At 44.2% G+C, this 16,316-nt stretch overlaps 1 protein-coding gene across 13 annotated transcripts in view; it reads left to right on the top strand.

Annotated features, from left to right (window-relative positions):
- Window positions 1–16,316, top strand: part of ITPR1 (inositol 1,4,5-trisphosphate receptor type 1) — a 354,333-nt gene that overhangs the window by 306,511 nt on the left and 31,506 nt on the right. For all 13 annotated transcript variants that reach the window (XM_009200308.3, XM_009200306.3, XM_009200305.3 and 10 more), the window contains 6 exons: window positions 620–795; window positions 6,265–6,429; window positions 11,278–11,473; window positions 13,155–13,247; window positions 14,430–14,569; window positions 15,060–15,225. In XM_009200308.3, coding sequence (XP_009198572.2) covers window positions 620–795; window positions 6,265–6,429; window positions 11,278–11,473; window positions 13,155–13,247; window positions 14,430–14,569; window positions 15,060–15,225 — 936 coding nt within the window. The remainder of the gene's footprint in view (window positions 1–619; window positions 796–6,264; window positions 6,430–11,277; window positions 11,474–13,154; window positions 13,248–14,429; window positions 14,570–15,059; window positions 15,226–16,316) is intronic.

Raw genomic sequence — 16,316 nt, 5'->3', positions numbered from 1 at the left:
GATGCTCATGACACGGAAGTTGCCTTTCTCCTTCCCTTGGAGAAATCTGATTCAGGCAGGGGACCTGCATTTTTCCTTTGCATACTTTTAATAGAAATTAAGTTTAGGCTTCCACGTCGCCTTCTCTGAGTGAAGTGTGACACATGCTTGAGTTTTATTTCTCGAACAAGCTTTTCGTGAGTGCCTGCCAGGCACCAGGTACTTCCCTTGGGGAATGTGCAATCGGGTGAGAGAGAGACAAGTAAACTGACCATTAGGAAATAGTGTCCTGTAGGGATGACTGGAAGCAGGGAATATGGAGGAGGAGGGAACTCCTGACATGTTTTTGTGGGGAGGAAGGGGATTGGGGCAGGCTTCCTGGAAGAAGTGATGTCAAAGCTAAGACCTGAGATGTACGAGAAGGGAAGAACTTCCCAGCAGAAGGAGTGTGTGTGAAGGCTTGGAGGTCAGAAAATGCTGATGGGGCTGGTGATGGATGGGGCAGAGAATTTGAGGTGAGAGTTGGGACTCGTAAGCCAAAAAAGTTATTGAAGAATCTGTAATGGTGCATGTTTTAGGTGTGTCCCCTGTACTCAGTGAATGCACAGATTTGTGAGAGAACCCTGTTTTGTCCTTGCAGGAACCCTGGAGCCCCACTGGTCGGGCCTCCTGTGGACAGCCATGCTCATCTCTCTGGCCATCGTCATTGCCCTCCCAAAGCCCCATGGCATCCGGGCCTTAATTGCCTCCACAATTCTACGATTGATATTTTCAGTCGGGTTACAACCCACCTTGTTTCTTCTGGGCGCTTTCAATGTAAGTGTGAATACCTTCCTTGCCACTGTTTTTTGTTTGCAGATTAATAGGAATGCCTTGCATTCTGGTTCCTAGAATCCTGGCCTGTGCTTTCAGTCCAGAAAAATATTATTTGGGGCAACTGTTAAAATAGCAGAAGCAAGGGATCGCTGCAGGTGGACGTCTCCCCCTTGGGCTCCTCATGGTGCAGTGAGCCTTGTAACGTATCCCTTGGACATCAGCATTCTCACTGTTAGGGACTATCCCTGTCAGGAGATAGGCAGAAGAAGTGGTAGCGCTTTGAGATTTAAGTTAGTTTTGCCAATCTGGTTAAAGGTTTGTTGGGACAGGAGATTTTAGACAGTAAGTAAAATGATCAAATATTAACACAGCACCCACTTCTGGAAAGGGCCACATAGAAAAGAGGGGAGAGGTAAGAGGGCCTGGCCAAATACAAATACGGGGCAGGTAGAGAGGGAAGAGGAGAAGCAGAGACAGTTGTTTAAAAGTCAGTGGTGACATTTAGAAATGCTGTTTCACTACCATTGAAAGATAGAAGCCAATTTCATCTCTGGGAGAATTCTTAGGACAAACTGATATAAAACCATACATTGGAGAGATTTCCTGGTGAAGGGAAGGAGAAAATTTGGGCATGTGAGGCACTCAGGATCTAAAAATGCCTTCCAGGGGTTTCTGCCCTGAGCATATAAGGAAGCTGAGGTCCCATGCAAAACTGGAAGTGATATTGCAAAATAATAGAGTAATTCAGTGCAACAGCAAATGTCCCAAAGGGAGTATTCATATGGCACAGGCAGCAAGGACTTTAGAGGAGAAGAGGCCATGTCAAGCTGAAGAGCTTATAACAGGGAGGAAGCAGGATGGAAGTTAGGGCTTAAGGAATGGAGGGCCAGGCTCAGTGGCTCACATCTGTAATCCCCGTACTTTGGGAGGCCAGGTGAGCGGATTACTTGAGGTCAGGAATTTGAGACCAGCCTGGCAGACATGGCAGAACCCTATCTCTACTAAAAATACAAAAATTAGCTGGGTTTGGTAGCATGCACCTATAATCCTAGCTACTCAGGAGACTGAGGCAGGAGAATCACTTGAACCTGAGAGGTAGAGGTTGCAGTGAGCCGAGATCGTGCCACTGTACTCCAGCCTGGGTGACAAACGGAGACTCCATCTCAAAAATAAATAAATGAACAAATAAATAAATAATAATTAAAAATTAAAAAAAAGGAATGGAGAGGATCTGGCCATGAAGCAGGGATTGAGAAGAGTGTTTTGGTTTTGTGGGCCCCGTAGGCCAGGGCAGAACAATGGGAAAGCCCTGGATGTTATCAAGAGACAATAAAGAGTTTTACCTCATTCGTGGTCGGTAGTGATCAGTAGGAAATGATCCTGTATGAGTCACTTGCAGCACTGAATTTTAGGATAAAGCAACTGGACTTCATCCCCCAGGTCAGCATTCCCAGAGCATATTCCACGTTGATAAATATGAGGTGAAGAAAGGGTCCCGTGATTGAATCCACATGAAAAATGCTGGGGTAAACACATCATGAAGGGTTTCGTTACTGCAGGCTTCCTCACAGACTTTACTGTACTAATATGGATTAGGAACCTCCAAGGAAAACAGTGTATTTCTGTTTCCCAAACTTGTTTTCCTGCAGTTTTTTGTAAGTATCCCTTGAGATTAGTGTCGTATAGAATATATGTTGGAAACTCTGTTCCCGGTAGTGGAAAGTGCCTGTGGTGTTTTTGAGCCAAGAAATGGTCCATACAAAGAAGTGTTCTGGAGAAAATGCATTCGGTATGGCATGTGATGTGGATTCATTGGGAGGGACTAGAGGCAAAGAGGCTTTTTAGGGGCTGTAGCGGCGCTTTGATTGGGTTTGACAAGCCTGAGTCTTGAACATAGTGTACAAGAAAGAAGGAAGGTATGGATGTCAGAAATGGGAAGGAAATAGGCTGGGCACCGTGGCTCAAACCTTTGTAATCCCAGCACTTTGGGAGGCCAAGGTGGGCAAATTGCCTGAGGCCAGGAGTTCAAGACCAGCCTGGCCAGTATGCATGTGAAACCCCTCTCTACTAAACAAAATACAAAAATTTAGCCTGGCATGGTAATACATGCTCGTAATCCCAGCTACTCGGGAGGCTGAGGCATGGGAATCTCTTGATCCTGGGAGGCGGAGGTTGCAGTGAGCTGAGATGGTGCCACTGCACTCCAGCCTGGGTGATAGAATGAGACTGACAAAAAAAAAAGAAAAGAAGAAAAAAAGAAAGAAAAAGAAAGAGAGAGGAAGGAAATAGTAATACATGGTGGACACAGTGTCAGAGCCTTACCCCACCCAGAAAGCAATGTGCTTGTATTAGTTCATTCTCACATTGCTATAAAATGCCTGAGACTGGGTAATTTATAAGAAAAGAAGTTTAATTGGCTTGAGGTTTTGCAGCTGTACAGGAAGCATGGCAGCATCTGCTTCTGGGGAGGCCTCAGGGAGCTTTCACTCTTGGTGGAGTAAAAGCAGCAGAGCTGGAACAGGAGGGAAGCGGATGGGGAGGCGCTACACACTTTTAAACAACCAGCTCTCTATCACTATAGTGTATCCAGGACAAGTGGCGCTAAACTATGTATGATCCAGTCACCTCCCACCAGGCCCCACCTCTAACGCTGGAGATTACAATTTAACAGATTTGGTGGGGACACAGAACCAAACCATATTGCCACTCTGGGTCCCTTTTTCAGACAAAGAGGGTATCACTGTCTTGATTGGGTAACGAAGGAGGCGAATATGGCTCCAAATTGTCAGTCACAAATGATTGCAAGAAGAATACTGTAGCCATCTAAAATGAAGTCATGCCAAGATCTAGTTTTCAGGGTGAAAATACATTTAAATTGTTGAACTACTGGGCTTCAGGTGGAAAGACAGGCTGTTAAACATTAGCTGGGGCATTTGGAAATACATGACCAGAACTACATATCGGTGTGGGGAGGGGAATGTAAGGATTGCCTACAGCGAGAGGAAACCATTTAAGAAGGAAATACAAAAGAATTACATAAACAACTAGGTAGAAAAAATGTTCAGTACCTCAGAGGCTGTCTTCTATGGACTGCCTAGTTCTTTTTTTCTTTGGCCTTCTGTGATAATCATTCCACAGTTATCACTTCTTTAATACAAATCAGGTTGGGGAAAGACTCAGCTGAGAATTAATTACCATTTACAACAACATGAGCTGGGGTGGGGGGCAAACAGCTATAATAAATAATTATTTAGAGTGAATTTTATTTTACATATTTTTTTGAGACGGAGTCTCGGTCTCTCACCCAGGCTGGAGTACAGTGGCGTGATCTGGGCTCACTGCAACCTCCGCCTCTTGGGTTCAAGCAATTCTCCTCCCTCAGCCTCCTAAGTAGCTGGGACTACAGGCACGTGCCCCCATGCCTGGCTAATTTTTTGTATTTTAGTGGAGATGAGGTTTCACCGTGTTGCCTAGGCTGGTCGCGAACTTCTGAGCTCAGGCAATCCACCCTCCTCGGCCTTCCAAAGTGCTGGGATTATAGGCGTGAGCTACCACACCGGGCTTAGAGTGAATTTTAAAAGAGAGAAGCACCCACATGGAATGTATGGGAGAGGGAAAGTAGCTGTGGACAGAGACAGAGAAAGAACATTGGAGTTCTGAGAGCTGGAGGAGAAGGCAGGGTCCTGAAGCCCAGCTGGGAGAGTGGTAAGCAGGGTGCGGTGGGAGCCTGGTCACACTGCAGGGAGCTGGGAAAGATGCTAAGAGCAGACAGGAAGACTGCTGGGTGCGCAGAATCCTTGAGACTTCACATGAGCTGCCTCTGTTGAGAGGTGGGGATGGGAGCCAGATCTCAGACTAACAGGCAGAGTCCAGCCGCAAGCTGAGACCACAAATAGCAGCTATTTCCTGGGGAAGCAATGGAGAAAACTAGGGCAGAAGTTAGAGGGGAGAATGGATTCGGGTGAAATGGATCACCCTGTTAAGATGGCAGGAGCTGGGGTGTGTTTGAGGTCCTGTAATGTGTGATGTCACCCAGGGCACCATCTGCCCCTCCCTGAAACCACATCATCATGGATCATCCAGAGTCAGTGCTACTTTCCCACCCTATGAAAGCCCCTCCACTAGCAAAGGTTAGAATTTTGGAAAAAACTGGCAGATTGAATGCTTAGCCTGTCTGAGAAAGCCAGCAGCGATCTGTGGGTGTCGGCTTCCTCGCTTATCTGATTGCCGAGAAGCTCACTTACACCGACCTACCAGATTAACTGGCAGTATTTCCCCCGCACCTGTGGCCGAGGGAGCTCGAGTAGCAGAAGATGGTTTTACCAAGTGCATCCAGAGAGGGTCCTCTCTGGCCTCCTCCTGAGCCAAGTTTTTCTGTCAACATATTGCTAGAGATGGACTTCCAGGCATTGGGGTTTCTGCCAAAGGTGGGACTATATCGCACAGTAGTTCAGTTAGGACTCCTCCAGGTGCAGATACCGGAAAACCTAATCCATGCTAGCCTCAGCAAAGGAGAACACATATTGGTTCATTTTGACCAAGAAACCAAGAGCCTTGCTTCAGGCACAGCTGATACAGGGGCTCAGACAGTGTCCTCAGGGCCCAGTTCCTCCTTGCCATCTTTTGGCTCTGTGTCCCCAGTGCTGGTGGTGCCTTCAGTGTTGGTAATGTGGCATCTCCAGAGTTTACAGCTGCTCAGGTCCAAGGTTGGTAGGAAAGAACAAAATTACCTTTTGCTGCAATCCCAAGAAAGAGCTCAGTGGACATCATTGGCTCCATTTGGTCCTGTGTCTCTCTCTAAACCAGTCATTGTACCCAGGGGAATACAGTATTGTGATGGCCAGGTTGGAGTCCCACCCAGACCTCAAAGACTGCTACTCAGAGGGGAAATTAGAAGTTATTCCCAGAAGAGAGGGCAGGGGAATAGAACTCATCCTGGAGTCCCTTATGTTTCTTCCCCCAAGAAAATTCTTGTTTTCCCTGTGGACTTAGGAGCAATGAAAGGCAAGAACTGATCACTGCTCATTCAACTGCCACCTTCCAGTGCCTAGAATGTAGCAAGTTCAGAAAATGCTTTTGATCATGCTGATCACAGGGTTCGTGGATTGAGGTGACTTCTGTGTTTGACTAACTCATATAAGAATGTTAGAAATGATTCATATCTCATTTTGAAAATCATAATCTCAGTATGTGTTAATTTTGTTTTTGCCATAGAGAAATGCTACTTGATTACTGTTGCACATGAAGTTATTTCACTACCATGTAATTTGTAATATGCCTGAAAAGCAAAGTAATGAAATGACTTAGATCTGCAAATAGTTCTTGGTGGGTTTGGTGGGCACCAGGTGGAAAAGGAAGCGTTTGTTTGGGCATGGTGACTGAAATACGTCTGTGTGAGACACTCTCTTTGCTCTCATGAAGAGTTGGGCACAGTCCATGCCATCTGACTGGTCCTGTCATTGTTCTCAGGTATGCAATAAAATCATCTTTCTAATGAGCTTTGTGGGCAACTGTGGGACGTTCACAAGAGGCTACCGAGCCATGGTTCTGGATGTTGAGTTCCTCTATCATTTGTTGTATCTGGTGATCTGTGCCATGGGGCTCTTTGTCCATGAATTCTTCTACAGTCTGCTGGTGAGTACCTGGTGTGGAAATATTTTATGTGTGGGGAAACTAGGAAAGGGTCCTAGGGCTTCTCTCTCATCACAGACCCTTCCTTTTAATGGTGATTGGTGTTCCTGGTCCATCAATATTGAAGCTCCACAGTTTGCAACTTTTGGGGGATCTGAGAGGAAAGCTCCACAGGAATTGGGTCAGCCCAGGAATTCAAGAGTCGCACAACTGCACTGTGTACTGTGCAGTCCAAATCTGTTAATTCTCAGTAATGGAAAATGCCTGCAGTAGGTTCAGATGTTTCCTCTCCATGCACCTTCGTTTTTCTTTACTTCTTAGACTCAGCCAGCACTTATAACAAGAGGAGTGTTTTTGAGGCTGTCATCCAACAGTTCTCATGGAATCCATTTCTCGTGAACACATGTAGCGACCATAAGAGTAGGAGCCAGTTTTGAAGCCCCAGGATTCATGATCATGAGCTTAGTAGATTTATTGGTCCAGGAGACCCTTTCAGTAGCAGTTACTTTGTTCCGATATGAGCCAAGTGCTTAATGTCTTGACAGTCTATTAAACAAGCTGGTTCCATCACCTTCCTCCTGAGCAGGTTTTTAAATTACAAATCAAATAACTGCTTACTTTCCTGTAGTTAGAGGGAATCTAGACCTGTGGCGTTGTAGATAAGAAACCATTTTCTTGTGCCTACATAAAATGACAGGAAGCATAAAATTGACCTATCTGCAAGCAACACCGTAAAGAGCCTAGAAATATTAAAATATTTGTGAGGACAAAAATGATCAAGGCCTCAGAGTTGACTTACAAAGAGGGAGGGACTTGCAAAAGGCAGAGCAAGGAAAGCTCTTCAGGGAGGTGCTTAGAAAATCCCTCCGAAGCATGTATGAGAGGCATCCAGCCACAATCTAGTTTGATCCTGTTGCGTTTTCTAAAAGTGAACTGAGGTAGCAGCATCCTCAGAAGCTGGGAGTTACCCTTATCTTTCTGCAATAGGTTAGAGATTTGAAAGCACAAAATGCAACTGTGTGAGATGCTCCCTTTGCTTAACGTACTTGACTGCCTTGTGCCTCAGTTTCCTCATCTGCAAAATGAGAACAGTGTATCTCCCTCACAGGGCCGTCATAGGGATTACATGCAGCTGTTCAGGTCAGCGTCTTAGAATAGCACTGCCGAACGATTGCCAGCTATTATTATTGTCTTTGTCATTCTATATTCCTTCCCCCGTCCAAAACACCATAAGGAATTCACCGTTCAGATCACTAGGATTAGCTCATTCCATTAGGGGTGGATTTTGGCAGGCTAAAGGGAATGGATTCTTTTCCCTCATCTTAAAATAGATCTGGCTATATTTTGAGGTTTTAGGCAGAGAGGTCTCAGGATATACTTGTGATTCCCATTATGTGGCCTATTTTGGTCACTTTGTATCAGAAATCTTTAGAGACTTATGTCTGTTTCTGGAACTTTCTGTCTCATGCCATCATGTCCCTGGACAACAAATTCCTGTCCTCCCTTGGCAGGGTGGCAGAGTTCAGTTGGTGGTCTCTCTCATCTCTGCCAAGGAGTCTCTCCCAAGAGACAGGAGATTCCCCTTTGGCCAATGCCACCTCGCCCCAGTAGACGCTTCGCCCTTTCCTCCAATCTGCCTCCAGTTGGCTTTGCTTCTTTTCTGTTCATTCGAGTCCTCTTCTTTTCATGACTTGCAATGCAGGCCAGTGCCAGTGCCTGATGCAGGGCACATAATGGTGAGAGGAACACAGTCCCTACCCTCATAGGTCTCACAGTCTGGAGCACAGCACAGGGACAGCTGTTGCGTGAGTGCTCACCCTGTACTCTTCTCTACACGCTCTCACTACCACCTTTGAGGTAGATGGTATCTTCCAATTACACCTGAGGAAACTGAGGCTTGGTGAAGTTAGGTAACTTGCTCAGAGTCACACAACTCTGTTGATGCCCAAGTTGACACTGCCTTTTATTCAAGCATGTGAAAAAGTCCTTGCATCAGTGAAACTGGCATTTCACATTCTAGTTTGCATCTGTGCTTTCAAGTCTCTAACTTATCACAGAAAGATAAGAGTAACTCTCAGCTTCTGATGATGCTACCTCAGTTCAGTTTTAGGAAATGCAATAGGATCAGACTAGATTGTGGTTGGATGCCTCTCCTTTGCTTCAGGGGGGATTTTCTAAGCCGTATGGACCTTGACTTGTTTGTAGCTTCAAGTAATATGCTCCTTTTGGTATCAAAGCAGTCCTGAATGTGTCTGGTAAGAACCAGAAAACACTGACACTTCAAATGATTCTACTAATAAGGAAAGGCTGCAACCAAAAGAAATTGGGCTGCCTATAAAAGGAGAGAGACCTCAGCAGGGAACACCCATGTGTTCTAGGGTTGGGAGAGCTGCCTCCATGCTAGCAGGCCAGAAGGCAGGGAGGGTAATCTGGTGGCCCAATTAAACTGCTGCCCCCCCCTCACCCCCCAAAGACTGGCTGGCCCTGGTCTTGAGCCTGCATTAAAGCTGTGTCCTTAGAAAAATATTAACACCTGGAGATGAAAGTGTGCAAAGTTCATAAGCAGGCAGTTAACAAAAGCAGAAATCCAGATGGTCAGTAAACATGCAAAAAGGTTCATCCTTGGTGCTAAACAAAGACATGCTAACGAAAACAGCGCAATCCCGTGTTTTACCTGTGACATTAGTAAAGGTTGAAAAGCCTGATAGTGCCCAGTACTAGTGAGAGTGGGGTAAAATGGGCATGATTCTTTACTAGTGGTGAATGTAAAGTGATCCTGCCTTTCTGAAGGCAGTAGGCAAAATGTTTCTCTTATACCATTTGACCCAAATACTCCATTTCCAAAAATTTGTCGAAAAGAAATAACTAGATGAGCATGTATAGAGACATGTATAGAAGTGTTCCTCACAGCATTATTTATTACGACATATAATTGGAAACATCTTGACTTTTTAAAAAACATATTGGTTATGTTAATCATGTTTTTCCCATGTAGTGAAATACCAGGTAATCATTTTTGACAGGAAAATGTTCCTGATGGCTTGGTGAAAGGCTGGTTATGTGCCAGTATTATGGTCTAATATTTTTGTAAACAATATGTATCTATAAATTGCATTTTTTTAAGGCCAGAAGGAATTAAGCTATTGAACAAATGTCTCTAGATGGTGAATTATTTGTGACTTCTTTTTTCTTTTCCAAGTTTTCTCCATTGAACATGTATAATTTTCTAATTAGAAGAAAGCTTTTCTTTTATACAAATAATACTTATTGAATGTTTTAAAATCACAAATTACAGATGGGTGAAAAGAAAAAAATTGCTTGTCATTTCAATGATTTGGAGCCTGTATAATCTCTGCAATCCTTAACAACAGAAAACAAGTATCATTTGCTTGTTGTCTGAAGTTGCCCTTACTTGCCGCTTTATATTGAGCTACTGGAAAATATTTAACCAACATTAACAGCAACACTTTGCCTTCTGTCGTATTGCATTGTATTGACTAAACGCCTCTTCCTTGCTTCCCTTGAAGTATCCTACTCTACCCAATGCCTTTCACAGAACTAGTCTCAGAACACAGATTGGTGTTAAGGAGGCAGAAAAGCCAATCAACCAGAAAATGACCTCGGATGTGAAATTCTAAATTGGAAGGGACTCAGAGATCAGCTGTCTCAGTCCACTTATTTTACAGATGAGGAAACAGAACCAGAGAGCTTAGATGGCTTGACCGACATCTTGCAACAAATTAAAAGCAGAGTCAGGATTTGACCCTGTCCCCTGACTCACTTCATGGTGCAGTCACACCCCAAAGCCACATTGGAGACCAAACCTTCTGTACAAGATTAGACAGCAGCCAGAGGCCATGCTAAAAACTAGCCTCAGGTCTAAGAGTAACTTCAGAGAGCTCTCTCCCCACACTCCCCACCATTCTCCTAGCCAAGTATCTGTGACTGTAGCTCTTGGAAAACTAGCCATCATCCTCCCATACCTATATGTACCTACAGGGATCCTCCATTCCTCAGGAAGCCAACTTCTTGCAAACAGCAGGTTCCTTAGCAGAGGGCAAGCCTGGATTGTGAATGCACTGTGACCTGCAGGGGTCTTACCCTCACAGTGTTACCACCACTAATGTCCCTGTGATATACTAGCTATGTGACCCTGCCCCAGTCTCTTGATTAGGAAATTAATAATTACTATTTATTGTACTTACTCAACATATGTATGCCAGTGTGCTAAGCACTGTGCATACGTGGTTTACTTATTCTTCATAATAACTCTACATCCTCCAGTTTGCAAATGAGGAAATGGAGACTCAGAGGGGAAGATGAAAGTGCCTAGCCTGAGATCCTATGGTGGACAGTAGCTGAGCTAAGATTTGAACTTATATCTAAGTCCAGAGTTCTTGCCACTGATGCTGGCTTGTAGTATGTCTGCCTTCCCAGCAGACACTTGGCTGCAGGAGGGCAGGGACCAGGGTGGCTGGCTCTTCATAGAAACTCAATTCAGTACCTTCTAAATGAATGGATGCCAAGACCCTCATCACTTTCCTCTTCCTTTCTCTCTGAAATTTATTGGCACAAGCATGTATTTTCTCTATTTCCAGGCCCTCTAAATGGCTCTGGATACTACTTGAAATTGCTGCTGTTTCCTGCTCCCCTCTTCTGTGTTTATTTTTCCTCATTTTTACCATCTCCGTTTCACTGTGAAGCCAAGGAAGATGTTCAGTGTTAAGATCATGTGTAATGCTTTTGAGTTTCTAAGAGGGTAAATGCTCTATAAACCAAGTTTTCATTATGGGATAGTGATGTACATGTAACATCAAGGCTTCTTAAAATTCTTTTTGTTTGTTTTCAAAGCTTTTTGATTTAGTGTACAGAGAAGAGACTTTGCTTAATGTCATTAAAAGTGTCACTCGCAATGGACGGTCCATCATCCTGACAGCAGTTCTGGCTCTGATCCTTGTTTACCTGTTCTCAATAGTGGGCTATCTTTTCTTCAAGGATGACTTTATCTTGGAAGTAGATAGGCTGCCCAATGAAACAGCTGTTCCAGGTGGGTTTGGGATCTTCTGATCTTTTTAATGTTAAAAGATTATTTCCTGATTATAACTGAACTAAAGAAAATAAGGACTTTAGTAATGCAGCTGTCTCCCCATTGTATCTCCCTAACACGTAGAGTGTGAATTTCAAATACAGATCTTCATTCTCACTTTACTCAAAAGGCAGTGTGGCATATCAAATGCTAAGAGTGAGTGACCAGATCTGACATTTATTTATTCACTAACATTATCTTTTAAACTAATGCAACGCTTTTGTAAAGCAGTGACCATATATATTGAGAGCGTTGGAGTATGCATCTCTTTAACTTAGTAAATCTACTTCTAGGCATCTATACATAAAGAGAAACAAGCCTGCTGACTGTGCATGTGGAAACAGACATATTTGGGAGAACATTCGCTGCAATGTACAGTTGGAAGCAGTCTAAATGTTCAGGGGTGTGTCATCAGATCATGGTACATCCATGAGGTGGGGTGCCTTGCACATAGGTACATCTTTATAAACCTCCATGGAAAAATACCCACAAGATATAGCTGGAAATGGCAGAAGGATAACTACAGTAGGATCGCATGTATGTCTTTTTTTTTTTTTGAGACCCAGGATCTCACTCTGTCTCCCAGGCTGGTGTGTGGTGGTATATGATTTCAGCTCACTGCAACTTCCAACCTCCCGAGCTCAAGCAATCCTCCCGCCTCAGCCTCTCCAGTAGCCGGGACTGCAGGCGCCTGCCACTGCGTGTGGCTAATTGTATTTTTTGTAGAGATGGGTTCTCGCCATGTTGCCCAGGCTGGTCTCAAACTTCTGGGCGCAAGCGATCACCCAGCTTTAGCTTCCCAAAGTGCTGGGATTACAGGTGTGGGCCACCATGCCCGGTCTTCTTAAAAATTAAAAAGCTCATATCCATATATGAAAACATGGATGACTATACCTCCAGACTGCTAGCAGTAGCTCGCTCTCTGGGGCTTTTTTACTATATGCAGGTTTTACAGTGAGCTCGTTATTTTTACACATAGCAAGAACAGAAGAGATTTCCAATTTTGAGAGTGAAAAAAACTGACCATAATACTTTATTGATACCCAAGTGCCCTTTTCTCTCAGTTACAATAGTTGGCCCTACTTAGTGAAATACTACTGGTTTTTCATCCCCTGAGTCTAAGGAACAGACTAGAATCATTGTGGCTGACTGAGCCAGCCAGCCTTTGTGCTCTCCCTCCCAAAGGCTGTGTTCTTGGCATGTATCTCCAGCCTCCCAAGTTGACACTAAGTCACACTTAAACTGCCAGCCATCTTAGAGTTGTGGACTAAACTGGCCTGGACCTTGGATTTCTATGAATGCCTGCTGATGCTTCTCGTGCAGACTTGGTATAAATCTTCCTGGAGTCTGTACGTTCAGTAGTATCTGTCTAAGAGTTTCAGCTGTTTGTCTTTAAAGTTGGAGAGGTGCTATTTAAGTGCGATATTTCTAGTAAGCCTACAGGAATTGACATTTTTGGCTTTTTTCCCATCCAGATCACCAAATGAAAGTGTAAATTGCATTTCTGCTTTGAATTTATATGCAAGATTCTAGGGTGTTATTTATGTAAAGAATTGTTTAATCAGCCGTGAATTGGGGACTTCAAACATTTTAACCATATGCTGCCAGATTGTTCATCATAAAATTTCCTTCTCTCTCCCAGAAACCGGCGAGAGTTTGGCAAGCGAGTTCCTGTTCTCCGATGTGTGTAGGGTGGAGAGTGGGGAGAACTGCTCCTCTCCTGCACCCAAAGAAGGTAGGACCTCCTAACTGTAAGCCCCATCTTAATATCGGATTCCTTCAGAGGCTTAACTGATGCAGGTGATGTTGGAGGAAGATTAAATTTACTGCTCAGGAGTAAGGCTATAGCCAAGGGAAAGACTGAGAGAGAGGAGGGAGATAAAGGGAAAAGAAGGTTACACATGAAGAAAAGATCTGATGTGATTCAGCCGATTTATACTGAGTGCCCGCCGTTTGCCAGGGACCGTGGTGTACTCTAAGAGACAGCAATGTAGTGGAGGGTGCAGGCAGGCCAAATGGTGATTGCTAGAGAGTTGCCCAATGCTGGGAATAAGGATGGAATACAGAAGTTAGGCACCCAGCCTGCTACTGCGGTCAGCGTATCATCAAGGAAGTGATACCCAAACTATAACAGAAGACTCTTGATATTCCAGGGAGAGGGAATAGTACATCTAAAGGCTTTAAAGGTCAAAAGAAAAAAACAGCAAGTTTGGGGAGATAATGATTATAAGGAAGGAGAGTAACAAGAAATGAAGCCACAGATACAAACAAAGGGCTAGATCATGAAGGGTCTTCTGTGTCAGGCTTAGGAGGCTAAACTTCATCCAGAGGATGGTCAGGGTTTGTTGGAAGATGAGTAATGAAATCTGTGTTTTAGCAAGACCCTTCTGCAGCTGGAGAGAGGAATGAGGCAGACAGCAAGGCATGGCTCTTACTGCATAAACCAGTGAAAATGAACAGCCTCCAATGCAAAGCAGTTTATCCAGAGGCCCTGCCATGAAATATCCCTGGATTTAGTCCTCACATCATCCCCAGTGAGGAACTTGGGTCCTGTGGCATAACCCTCATCTGAGAGACAAGATGCCTGTGACTCAGAGTTGTGAAGCAACTCATCTAACATGAAAAGACTGTTTGCAGCTGGGTCTGGGGTTTAAAACCTGAAAAGGACAGGGCATGTTTTAGATCCCATAGAGGGAGAGCAATACTACCATAGCTGGAGAAATTAGCAGGGGTTAGCGATGAAAACAGAGTTGCCCCAGACGACTTTAGCTTTTGAAAGAAAGTACTTGGCTCTTGATTCCTTAATTTTATTCTTTTGTGTGCCTGGTAAGATGGCATTCAGGAAACAGAATTTCAAAATCCCGGTCTCTCCTTTCCCCTCACGTTTTCTGTCTGTTATTACTTGCCATGTTCACAGAGCTGGTCCCTGCAGAAGAAACGGAACAGGATAAAGAGCACACATGTGAGACGCTGCTGATGTGCATTGTCACTGTACTGAGTCACGGGCTGCGGAGCGGGGGTGGAGTAGGAGATGTGCTCAGGAAGCCGTCCAAAGAGGTAAATTAATCCCAAGGGGAAGGAAGGGCAAAGGCGGCGGGTGGGGTGGTTGGTGGGAGCACCATGCAGTGGTGTTGAGTGTAAACTGCAGACACAGAGGAAAAGCTGGGAGTAGGGCTGAGTAGCTGCGGAACTAGCTCGTCAGGCTTCTTTCCTCTCTATCATGTGAGGTGGTGCCGCAAAATCAGCTGCGTGGAAAGGGTTAGCTCTGGCTCTCTGTTCAGTAGATTTAGGGACTGTTTCCATCAGGGTTAGGCCTGATCCACCTGAACGCACGTCGAATATCCCTCCTGGCTGTGTCACACCACACTTGGAGAAATCACAATTGAGACAGGGGATATGAAAAGAGATGCAATTTTGAATTTAAAAGTTTAATGCCCAGTTTAACTTCTACCCAAGCAGACGAGGTCTCGCTTGAGCTGTGTCCCAGGCTCTGCAGACCAAAGGGTCACAAGGGACCCAGACTGATTCAGACACCTCTCTTTTCCAGGAACCCCTGTTTGCTGCTAGAGTGATTTATGATCTCTTGTTCTTCTTCATGGTTATCATCATTGTTCTTAACCTGATTTTTGGGGTTATCATTGACACTTTTGCTGACCTGAGGAGTGAGAAGCAGAAGAAGGAAGAGATCTTGAAGACCACGTGCTTTATCTGTGGTGAGTGTTGCTGGCCAGCTGCAGCCAAGGGTATGAAGGCCCAGCGTGGCAGAGGCATGTGGAGACTGCGAGGGTGTGATGGGCGGGTGCGTGCCCGGTTATGCAGGAGGGGGCACCGGCTGCATCCTCTTGACTCTTCTACCCTCTGCAGAGAGTGAGGCTCTACTTGGCCTTTATTCTGCTGGGAAGTATTTACAGACCTGGGTCTGATTGAGCTGCTACCACTTACTAATTGTGTAACCATCATTTAGTCATTTAACATCTTTAATCCTTCTTTCTTCATCTGTAAAATGGGTACAATAACATGTCCTTCTCTGCATTATTGTGAGAATTAGGAGAGACAGCATATGTAAAATTCCTAGCTAGAACCTGGCACACTGTAGGCATGGGAGGAGAAGTAGTGAACTGCTACATAAAAGAGGTACATGGGCACCAAAGAAATCATTTTCAGTATAACTACAGGAAAATATTTGTAAATGTAAACTAATCATGGAGGAATCTGGGTTGCTGAGTAATCATTTCAAGATTATTCATCATGTGGCTACTAAATATATAAATTTCCTAGTGGTATGTATGCTTAAAAAAAATCATTTTCCCATTAAAGACTTAAATTCTTTGCTTTTTGCCCCCTTAAAACCTTTTTAAGCTTTTTGCCTTGGCACAATTTCAGAGTTACAGAAAAGACATCCAAAGAATTTCTATATGCTCTTGACCCAGAATCCCTAAATATTAATATTTTATCTCATTTGTTTTATTCACACACACAGACACACACACACACACATTGTCTAATGTGAGTGGCTGACAGTGATGCTTTCTTATCCCTAAATATTTTAGTACACATTTCCTAAAAACAAGAACATTCTCTTGTGTATCTACAGTACAATTATCAAAATTGGGAAATTAAAACCGATCCAATACTGTTATCTCATCTACAGACCTTATTCAAATTTCATCCTTCATTCCAAGAATATCCTTTGCAAATCCCACCTCCTGTGGGGCTGCAGTCACCATGCCTCATTAGCCTCCACTGACACTGTTGAAGCATATAGGTCAATTATTTTGTATAATGTCCCTTGATCTGAGTTTGT

This window comes from Papio anubis, chromosome 2, assembly GCF_008728515.1.
Source record: "Papio anubis isolate 15944 chromosome 2, Panubis1.0, whole genome shotgun sequence".
Taxonomy (NCBI): Eukaryota; Metazoa; Chordata; class Mammalia; order Primates; family Cercopithecidae; genus Papio; species Papio anubis.
This window is presented reverse-complemented; position numbering and strand designations above follow the sequence as displayed.